Consider the following 12,042-nt stretch of genomic DNA (forward strand, 5'->3'; position numbering starts at 1 on the left):
CTGATGTTGAACAATGGAAGTGAGGACATGTTGCCTATTTCAGCAATAGTGGCAGAACCACTGGTTAGTTTTACAAGAGAAGAGAATGAAGCCAGCCCTTTTGTATAAAGAGAGCCAGGCGGAACAAACATGACCCAAAACAGAAGTATTATGACACGCACTTCCAAACCACATTATTATCTTGAGTGAAAAAAATCAGTGGCTTTTACAGAATATTTTCTACTGCACAATTTTTAAAGTTTTGCCAACATTAGGACTTTATAGTCTTCTGTCTGCAGTGTACAAATATATAGTTGGAGCTGGGGAATTGCCAGAGGCCTCTCTTACACATCTTCTCGTTTCAGCTGATCTCTCTCACAAACTGACTTGAACATAGAAATAGACCCTTACCTACTCAATCCTTTTCCTCTGTAAATATCCACAAAAAATTCCACCTTCAAGATTCTCTACAAATAAATTATTCCCTAGTACTGCCACAAACATCAAGGTTTCATGCATAAAAAGCAATACAAGTACAACAATTCAAGTAAGAAAAGAGGAAAGAAGAAATAAAAGGAAGGTAAAATGGAATGGTACAGATATTCATCTGCCTCCCCAGATCAAATATGTTGTGTTAGAAGTAGAAGGATATTTTTTTTTGGCACGTTCTAAAAATCTTATCTAGCATCTACACTTTTACCAATTGCCAAGGTGTTATGTTCATGAGACTTGTAATTCCCAAATACAAAAAGAATTTTCAATGCAGAAAGAACCATAACCAGACAGTTCTCTGGCTAAAGGGAGTCTGAGTTAAGTTAAATTCTACTCACCACAGTTAAATGTTCCAGTAAGTATGCCACATCAACCATGTCCGCCAGAATCAGAAGCCTTGTGACAGCTGCAAGCAGAGATCGTGCTGCTTGGACAACAGCCTGCCTCTTCGGCAGGTAGCAGGGATCACTGGTAAATGCCTCTGCTGACACCTTTAAGGCTTGACCTGCAGAACGAAGACATGTTCCTTTAGGCTATATTGCAATGCTCAGGAAAAAAAAAAATAGTTAAAACTTGACCGGTTATTTGACAAGTAACAAGTATTGCCAATAAATTTGGCATCTCTTTGTCGCCCTGATGCCTTGAAACAGAGGTCAAGTAGAATGTTCCATGTTTTGAATAATGTTCCCTTTCTGTTCTTCTGAATCATTTAATTCTGAATTAATTCCCTTGACAATCACACTGTTATTCTTAACTGTACACAACGAGGCAAGGGCGCTATGTTAAACTTTTCTAGTCACTGCTTTTTTCATTACTATGTACTTTGCTGTCCTTGCTATTAAAAGAATTCCAGGTCACAGAAGGTATTCAAATATTGTTCTTCTCATTATAAATGTACGTGAATGGAATGAAAGTCTCATACACTTGAACATCTGACTCTGACACAAAATACATGAAATCTCTGCAATGGAGCTAGTAACTGTGCCAGAAGACAACAATATACTGCTCTCCAACAAGAAGTTTTGCAAATGAATTAACAATAAGAACAACAAACACCAAAGTTTGCTTTCAGCAGTCTGTCACCTAGACCTACTCTGAGAAAAAAAATATTATTACACTCATTTCTGAAAGCATTTCGAAGTTTAGTATCATCCAAGGAGCTTTGCTAGTGATGGCACAACCTTGAGAGAACTCACTCTACACAGAACAGCACTGGAAAACTCTTGTCACACAAGCACAAATTGCTAAAATAAATGTTTGGTCCATTAGACTCCCTATATCAGCTCAAAAACCAAAGATAGATCAAAAGTCACAAAATCTAATCGTTTCAGCTGTGCTAAAATTCGGCAACATCATTAGTAAATGTAGCTATTAAAAGACTACGTATTCATGAAGCCACTCCTTTGCTGACAACTGCCTTAAGCATGTCCTGGATTTTGGATATAACAGTACAGAAAAATATGGCATTTGAAAAAATTGGTATTGCTCCAGAGTTAAATCCTTTGTTTATTATGCAATATTCTTTCTACCTACATCTTATTTACTTAAGTCTTGTTATAAGAATGGGATACATTTCTCCAGGCAGTCATTTGTATCACAGAGGTTACAGAAGAGTGCAGAAATACGTCATTGTTTCATTTTGTTCTACAAATTCTGTCCAAAAGTAAGGAGAGAATTATTGTCTGCTGAAAAAAAAACTCACAGTACCCTTGGCACTGTATAGCTTCACTCAAAGGCACGAAGTCTGGCCAGGCCTCGTGCAGGAACACTACCCGCATGCCTACTTCAGAGTATCTGGTAGTAAAGTCAAAGCTAAAGTCTACCTGAATCAAGTATATGTGCTGATAAGCTTTGGAGTCCCCAAATCAAAACCTAGGCAACAAAGCTGGTACAAAACACGTTCAATCAGTAACTAAGGCATACTCATAGAAATACATACAAACATAAGGGATTTCCTGTAATTAGACACTTTTATGTGCTCCCTCAATCAGAATTGAATGAGAACTGTTCAAGTGCACCAGAGCCTGCCAGACTGGTTCATGTCTAATTTCATTTCTCAAGATGCAGAGAAAAAACAAGTTGTAATGCTCTTACAAGAAAATGCATTTGAGAAAAATACTGAGCAAAGGCTATAGAAACAAACCTACCAATTACTACAGAGTCCCCATACGAGCACCTGAGATAGTACCGGCCTGATTCTCAGAACACTGAATACTTCCAACGTGCTGAAACTCATCAGTTTTCCAGGAACACCATGAGGGTGGCAAGGCACTGAAACAGGTTGCCCAGAGAGGTTGTGGATGCCCCACCCCTGGAATTGTGCACGGCCAGGCTGGATGAGGCTTTGAGCAACCTTCCTAGTGGAAGATGTCCCTGTCTATGGCAGGGGGGTTGGAACTAGATGGTCTTGAAGGTCCCTTCCAACCCAAACCATTCCATGCTTCTGTGATCTGTAACAGTCCTCTTTAGTTTTCTCTTGGATTTGTTGAAGTCTTTGTGCAAATCATGTATCTTAAGTATATGCTTAGCAAGCTCCATAAATAAATAAAAAAATCACACTAATTTGAGATCTGGTTCTAGCACCTGCTACATCACAAAGCAGTGAAAGTAAAAAATACCAATTTATTGTGCTCAGGACAGCAACCTGGAACTTTTCTCCAATAGTTGATGAGATAATGCAACACAGCTGAGCACATCAAAACAAATAAAACCACAGGAAATAAAAAATCAATTATTAATCAGAACTACCTATTTTAAAGGTCTTTTATTTCTCCATCTGCAACGGACAGAAACACCTCTCCAGATGAGTAGTGTTTTCAGTACTAGAAGTTTCAAAGCACTCATGTGAGCCCAGTAACCCTGGGGCAGGGGAGCAAATGGAGAGAGTAAATCCTGCTTGCATGCATATGTATCTTCCAATGTATTTCTGAAGGTGACTACTACAAATGTTAATAAATTAATAACAATTTGAGAAGTTTTAGTAGGAATTTAAGATACTAACTCTGGAAATTCATTGTGTCTTAAGAAGGACATGGGAAATACAGTCCGTATACATTGTCACAAAACTAAAGTCTTTGCCCTTTCATTTCTCTTACAACTTCAAACAGAAAGAAAACTTCCCAATTTCTGAGAACGAGCAATGTCAATGAAAAACAAAAACTTTCTCCATTTTATTTTCATAATATTTAACTACCATCTGTTTGTCATGACAATTCTTGGGTTTGAGTATCTTAAACTTGACATGTTATCTTTCAGGTTGTAAAAGTTAATGTCACATGTTTTTAATGTATTTGGAATGTGTACACTGTAGTAATAATTCAGATCATTATAACTGTCAGATTCTTAAAAACATTCGCACAAAAACATGAATCTGACACATGCAATGCCTTAAGACAAGAAAGTGTGATACAATGGACATTTTTTCTGCAGTTCAGATGTATGGGTGTAGAGCTGTCCACCTTGGTCCCTCAAGATTCGTTTTAACAAATACTGACTAAAGCATCAGGGAGATGCTGTTTCCCAAGACAATAAAATTGCTATCATCACTGCTTGTCTGGCCACCTGGTAACTTTTGAACTTTCTGACCAACTTCAATAAAAGTTGGAAAAGAGAGGAAGATATCCAAAGTTAACTAACTACTTTTCCATTAAAATAGGCAATCAGGAAAGAGACCAAGTTAACACTCTCACTGATGGCAAGCTGGGGCTAGCAGTAAAAGCTCACCTACTACTAAGCTTCAAAGAATCTACAGAAGTGTTGAGATGTAAATCTGAAAGAAGACAGGCTCTCCTTGTTTCACTATTTACAGACTGATTTTTTTTTTTTAGACATAGAGAACATCTGAAGTGTTTGTAAGGAGAAGAAGAAAACAGTGTGCAGTATTCTAGAACCTGTTATTTATTAGCATTTACTTACAAGGTAAGCAAACAGACCAGATTCACTACTATTTTTGCAGCGTCTTGTGCTATCCAAGCAAAGGCAAAGCAGCTAATAACTTATTTTAACTCAGTACTTTAAGCTAGATTTGCAAACAGGTTTGTAGCCCAAGATAAATGTGGTCTGTTAACCTCACATGCTTCCCAGGAAAAAAGGGTAAGTAGCAAGTCAACTTGGTGACCTTTGGGGAACCCTAACAGTTCTTAGGCACAGAATCTGCTGCAGTTCAGAAGAACTTCTGTTGAAAACTCTTTAGGTCTGGAGAAACTGCAAAGAGAAATAACAAAGGGAAGGCAACAAGAAGAGAAAAATAGAACTGGTTACTTTGAGAGGAAAATTTGGAGCAGGGGAAAGAGTGAGAGAATCAATCAACCAGAGAAAGACTACATGGAATCCTCAGTCCTGTGGTTCAGCTCCCTGTGATCCAAGGCCTGGTTTGGTATAGAGTACAACTGTGTGGCCTCAGCTGAGACAATGTTTTGTAAGGTGCAAGAAAGTATGTTAGCTAACACCACATAAGATAAATAAAAACACAGACAGAAGTGGAGTTGTACAGATAGTAGTAATTAGCAGTCAAATAATCCAAGAGGTAAAAAAACTGACATGAAAAGTTATAAATCTTAGGCAAAAAGACCCAGGAACTTGCAAGACAACAACTCTGCAAAACTGAGCCACAGTTCCAAAGGAGTAACAGAGGCTAACGTTTTACCACATGGCTGACAACTTTCTGGCCAGCATTACTAAGGATAATAAACACATTAACACTTTGCTCAGTCACTCTTTAGTCTTAGCTGTCTACTGTATGTGTTAGCCAATAACCCACTACTTTTTAAAGTTCTGTATATCCTGCTAGTAAAGTCTCTTTGTGCACAGCGAAAGTGGTCCAAACAAAACTGACCATGAAAGCAGACTACAGAGTCAAGAGCAACTGGCTGGTTAGGAAGGAGTGAAAGTAGTCAGTCATCAGAGGCCCAGAGAGGAGTGAAGGGTGAGCCGATTAGTTAGTAGCTGAATGGATCAGGAGAGAAGCGAGATTATAGCTTAGCTGAGGATAGGAGGCAGAGCTATTACCAGGAATAGTTAATAAAAGTTGGGAACAAAAAAGATAATCTTCTGACAGTGCAGCGGCTCCTCAGAAACCTCTAATGTAATGTTTCCCCCTATCCATCAATGCAAGGCTGAACCGCATGTTCACAGGCCCCACGTGTGATTATTTGCCCAGGTCTCTGTTGTTGTGCCTTCCAGAAGAGAATGGCTTATGGATTTGAGAGTCCTTCAAGCATCTGAGACATTTCAACATCTCATAGTCCTAAAATCTGAAAACAGTACCATTTCAACACCAATATCTTCTAGATACTTGAGCCACAGACGATGAAGGGACTAGAGCACTTCTCAGATAAGGAAAGGCCGAGAGAGCTGGGACTGTTAAGGGTAGAGAAGAGAGAGCTCAGAGGGATCTTATCAGTATATAGAAATACCTGAAGGGAGAGTGCAAAGAAGACGGAGCCAGACTGTTCTCAGCAGTGCTCAGTGACAGGGCAAGAGTCAATGGGCACAAACTGACATACAGGAGGTTCTGTCTAAACATCAGAAAACATTTTTTTCACTGTAAGAGTAACTTAGCAGTGGAACAGGCTGACCAGGAAGGTTGCGGAGTCTCCATCCTTGGAGATATTCAAAAGCTGACTGGACATGGTCCTGGGCAGACCGCTGGCCCTGCCTGAGGGCAATCTGATTGGACCAGGTGACCTCCAGAGGTCCCTTCCTCAAACATTCTGTGATTGAGTGTACAAGCAAAAACAAGCCAGAAGAGTTTGAATACGTCCAAGTCCTTAGAAATGAGTTGGACATAAGGTGGGATGGCCAGATAAACAAGTATAAAAACAATGACCCTAAAACAGAGCTACGAGATGCAGCCTTGGCAGATAGGGGCTATGAGTACAAGCAGCAGAAAATGACAGCTCCAACAACAACATGATGTTAGAACTTTCTTAAAACGCAGTAGACGGCATGACAGTTCAATGCGATTTCATCCATTTTATTGTCATTCCCATGAAGTGGATATTCTTCTATAATTATATTTGTCACAAACAATGAAACGTGAAAGGCAGTGCCCTTTTAGTGGCACAAATAGAGAAGCAAAAAAATGAAGTATTTATAGTATTTAAATTATTTTAGACATTCAAATGAGAAGCAATTCAAAGAACCAAAGTCAGAATACATCATTACTATGTAATTATTGGAAGGCAGATACTTCCAAGGCTCTATTTGGCACACACAGATAGAAGACTCCCAAAATAAATGGTGTTACTACCATTAGCTGATCAGCTACTGACAGCTACTGCTACTGTCAAATGACCACTACTTATGCACAGGCTTACAAAAAAAAAAAAAATACCTATGCTCTGGCACAGGGAAAAAACAAAAACACAGTTCAGTCACAGGTAATTTTTTTAAAAGTTAGAGGATCCATGTGTTTTATCTGGCATCAAAAATATCCAAAAACTTACATGAAAATTCCTTCAAAAACAAGTCAACTGCAAGCCTGCTGGCAAATTTGCTGCTGGCAAGTAGCTGACAAAAGGTACATACTTCTGCTGAGCTGCTAGCCGCTGGCAGGCAATCTGTCCGTACAGATACTGGCAGTAATACTACTAACTGTAGTCAGCGAGCACCCCTCAGAGACAGCGTTCAAGATCACACTCAGTTAACAGCTGAATGTTCTCTAGTGTTTTAGACAAGATCATCATAACTATGCTTCCCCCTTATTTCTTTGAACAGATTTTCTTTCTCCTACTAAATCCTATCTAGGCATCACCTTTCTCTCTTCTGTTTTTACATCTAGCTTTCTCTACTCGTTTTTTACTTTTAAGTGCAGCAGTGTGAAACCCACATGAAACGCAGTGACTTTTATGCCATTCTTGTGTCCTCCCATAAGGAGATATTGTTGCCAATAAAGTCCTGTCACCCATTCCTGTGAACGGCACCTTTAGAGGCTCGTGGATTCATAGTTCCAGAGAAACACAGTTGTCAAAGGGAGCCCATTGAGTCCATTGACTAAGGGAGAGAGGGAGCTACCAGAGTCAGTAAAAACAGGATTTCCATGTCCTAGTCTCAAACTTGAGAGAAAAAAAAAAAAAAATCAACAGTTTATATCAATAATAGAAAACTTATAAACTGTGATTTACATTAGCATTTGCAACCTCAAGTTCTGCAGGCATGAACTAACACATAAGCAGAATCAGTACCAGAGAAGGCTGGAAGTCAATGTCGCATCAGAGCACAAAACCACCTACCCTTTCTAAAAACAAGAGATTAAACAATACTAGTCGCCAGTATAATCACAGGTTCTGCTCCCACAAATATCATCTCCATCTGCTACAGTAAATAAAGGATTCTGCTTCAGCCAGCCAGCTGGAAGCGACACTACCAGTGTCAGGACAAAGCAGACTGATACCTCCCGCATGTTCCTAATATTCAGCACCATGATAACTCAGATTCTCACAATAGCTTTCTGGAGATGTTACAGGACATTTTTCTCCTGCCACACAGTCTCTTACCCCACTCAGATACCGCTGTATTCTGTTGCATTGCAATTATTTCACTGCTGCCTACCAGGAAGTTCCACTTCCACATCTCTTACAGTTCTTCCTAATGTGTAATCAGAGCCACCACACACCCGCTTTGTGCCTTACACTCATCCTCTTCATTCCCCCTTTCCCACTCAGGGACACCTGATCCAGCAATGGTGATGTCAGAAGCTTTTTTACAAGGGATCTGTTCTTGGTTTGATGAAAAGGGTGTACAGCATAGATTATTTTAAGCCACTTGGATATCTAAAATCTGTCTCCCAGAATCGAAGTCCCTTAGATGCAGAGCATACATATCTACCTCTGAATGTAGAATGAGAAAGCTAAGCTCATTTTTAAGATTTTTAGAGAGGACAAATAAGAACATAGTATAATACAAGAGATCACTATCCCCTTCCTTTAGTAAATATCCTTTCAGTACACTCTCCATTTCTTGCCAAAGAACGGCAGTTTCTTCCATGCCATCCAAGTTGTGCCTCTGCTGTTTAATTTCAGAAGACATTACATACGGAAATTCAGAATACCAAATATTTTTTTCTAATTTCCTTTTAAAGAGTAACCGAAGGCTCAAAATGTAACTCCAGCAAGTAACTTGCTTTCAATTCACTGTTACATGTGACAAAAGGCTTATCTAGGAACACACTTGAGCATGATAACAGCTAAACACATGACGCACTGACACTGCAATAGATAGAAACAACACAGACAACAACTGTTGTGTCTCTGACCATACATAGTCAGTAAGTAACTGCAATAAATACCAAACATTTTAGCTATGCCTGTACAACTGTGTGAAAACTATAAACAATCACATCTTGACGTAAATGCAAAAAAAAAAAATCACTATCCTAAGTATAATGCTAGACTTTTATGCAAAGTCCTAAGATAACGTTTGCCCACATAAACTACATCACCATTTTGTCTTAAAATCAATTAAATATGGGAATCAGGACATTAAATATAGTCTGATATTTAGTCTCAGAAGCGTTCCTGGTTGAACAATGCTTCTTATTCCTTTGTACAGGCATCAGTTATTTTACCATTAATTCACAGCACATCATGAGTCAGAAGGCAATTTTTTGAAATGCTGTATACATGAAAGCTAGCAGTGAGCTATATTTTTCAAAATACTTATATTTAGGTTTATTAAACTATTTTAGAACAAAAATGTGTATGAGTGCCCCTTAGCAAAGCTTCAGCAAATCAGATCAACAGGAGAACATGACAGCTCTTCAGTTACTAAGCCAGTGGATTTCTGGGTGATGCACATAGTCCACCATGCACAGGCCTGCCTGGTGACTCATTTAGCAGAGTTCCAGAAGAAGGTGAATCACAGTATGAGTGGAGATGGGCCTTAAGTAGTAGTTTGTCAAGAGGAAACTTAAAGAAAAACACAGAGGACTGTTGTATTAAAATTATCAGCTCCACGACTAGGAGTCTTCAGTAAAACTTCACAGATGTCAAAGGAAGCAGAAACTAGATTTATCCAGGGAACATGCCTGCCATCCATTATAGCAACACTTTCTTTCAGATGTCACTAACAGAACTCAACTGCATTTGAGAGACCAAAATCTCATCTACTGACAGTTCTACCCATGACCCCAGTTTCTGAAGACATTAGATGAGTCATTAATGCATTACATGAAGTAAATACAACAAATCATCTATTTATTTTATCTCCACTGTTCATTTTTTTCCTACTAATTTGCCCCTTTATTCCTCAAAACATTATTACAAACATTATTAGCAGCAGCAGCTTGAAAAAAAAAAAAAAAAAATCTATCACTGCTCTAAAAGGAACTCCTATTAATGAGCTCCAAAAGTAACAAAGCAGCATTTTCACACTGGCAACTGACATTCAAAAGAAATAAGCATTTAATTCTCATGTCACAGTCTTCAACTCAACAAGCTCAGTGAGTGACACAAGCTAAAATGAGAGAAGAGGTGAAAGAGTATTTATTCTTTCCAGGTGTTGGTGTGCAACTCTGGGACTGATAGCTTGGTTCACATCTGAGTGAAATTGTGTAGAGCATTGTTTCAAAATTCCACTATGCAGTAAATACAAGCTGTACTCACATGCAAAAATTCATAATTTATTTAACAGTATATTAATAAAATACCTGCCAGTCACCACAGAAAATGTGCCCACAGAAAATTAAATACTATATGCTAAGACATGCATGGCAGGTGACTGCATGCAAGCACAATTTACCAGAATTTATAACCCATATCCTTTCAAAGAGCTTGGAGTAAAAAAAAAAAAAGAGACACTTAGCAGCAGCAGAATGTGACTTGAATAACAGACAATACAGTTACATATGATGTGGCATATCAGAAATTAAAAATTATACACAGCTTCAAAGGACTAAAAATATCTGAAAAATTAACAAACTCCTATTTGTTTTACAATTGTTCACTAACTTCTTAACATGAACTGTGCAGTTTGGCAAATCCTTGGAGGAAGATTGGCTGTGAACACTCAATTTGTCATTCCATAACGATAGGTGATAACATGGACTTAACTTTCTTTTAAAATGTATGAGGTGTATATAACCTACTTTGTGTATTATTTATTTTTGTAGCTATCTCTGGTCTTGGCTGAGAATCAATAAATAAATTGAAAATGTGAAATATTTTTATATTATCTATGTATAAAAATCAATATAAAAATATATATTTTACTCGTCTTGTGTTATCAGCCTGGAATGGATAGGCTAACATTTTAAGAGTACTCCAAAGTGAATGATTTTTTTTAAAAGTCTCAGCTGATCCATGTGACAGATAACAACGATATTTGCTGGTCATAATGCTTCTAATCACAAAGGACCTTAAGGTATCTCAGACACCATCTGCATATATCAAACTCTAAAATGCAGCCATCTCTGGACCCAGAGGAAGCCAATAGCTAGTAATCACCACCCCGAACAACAGCAAAGACTCAGAATCCATCCAAGCTGCATAAGGAGGAAGACAAAATAAAAACCCCAAAATCCTGATGAAATTGCAGCTTTAGGAAGAGCAGGGTCATACAAAGACCTGATGTAAACAGCTAACATGCAGTACTTCAGGCACCAGTTGTCGCGTGGCGTAAGAACATACACCACACTGCTCAGTAGTGAAAAGGCAACTGAAGACCACTTTGCCCCTTGATAAAACCAAGCCTGGTTGCTAGCTCATTCGATAACCTGGCCTGACAATAACTTTATGGTACAGACCGTTGTGCTTTGCTTGTCTACTCCCATTGTCTGGGAAGGCTTTCACCAGCCCCTCTTAACCTGATTCCAGGCAACCTTTGGGAACCATTTGTTTACAAAATTCACAGAGCACTGACGAAAGGACATAATTCTCAAACGACCAGGCACTAAAAGCATTACTCTTCTGTCCCCTTTTTCCTCGGAAATATTCTCCTGAATCCATTTTCAAGGTTGATTTCTGCAGAAACACATTTTGGATATCTGTCATCGGGCTTATTACTATTTAAGCCCAGCCTTCATATTCACCCAATAGGCCCAGATTATCTATGGGGAGTAAAAATCAACAAAGCAACAAAAAGCCTGAAAGAAAGTGGCTAGTACAGCATTCTCATTCCTAGTCCCTATTCTGGGAGTCTGGTTGGAAATGAGAAGACAGGAGGAAACAGAACATGGCAAAACTCAAAAAAGATGACCTGCTCTGTCGTGAGGGGATGACTCTTACCATAGGTTAAGGAATTCAATCTTCCTCCTACTGAAGTCTCAAAACATACCTCCAAACGGGACTACTACACCTCCACAAATTAAGTCCTTACTACTGCACAAAAGAAGGAAGAGTTCTGGTTTTAAGTTTTTAACTAAAAGGCCTTAACCCCAGATACAGGTAAAGAGTTGTTTTCAAGAAGAGCATTAAAGTGTGCATTAACTTAAACTTGTGCTTAGCAGCCACTGAAATTAACACAGGGCATCCTGTCTTCATTTAAAAAATGAAAACGTTTACACATCAAAACATTTCTCATGGATATCCTAGCTTCATTTTGATACCAGTGTTACATGGTTAAACTAATTCCTTG

At 38.6% G+C, this 12,042-nt stretch overlaps 1 protein-coding gene across 4 annotated transcripts in view; it reads right to left on the bottom strand.

Moving 5' to 3' along the window:
• CTNNA3 (catenin alpha 3) overlaps positions 1-12,042 on the bottom strand; it is a 520,316-nt gene that overhangs the window by 495,827 nt on the left and 12,447 nt on the right. For all 4 annotated transcript variants that reach the window (XM_086616261.1, XM_086616260.1, XM_086616263.1 and 1 more), the window contains one exon: positions 810-976. In XM_086616261.1, the coding sequence (XP_086472387.1) occupies positions 810-976 (167 nt within the window). The remainder of the gene's footprint in view (positions 1-809; positions 977-12,042) is intronic.

The sequence above is a fragment of the Tauraco erythrolophus genome, chromosome 9 (assembly GCF_009769465.1).
Source record: "Tauraco erythrolophus isolate bTauEry1 chromosome 9, bTauEry1.pri, whole genome shotgun sequence".
NCBI lineage: Eukaryota > Metazoa > Chordata > Aves > Musophagiformes > Musophagidae > Tauraco > Tauraco erythrolophus.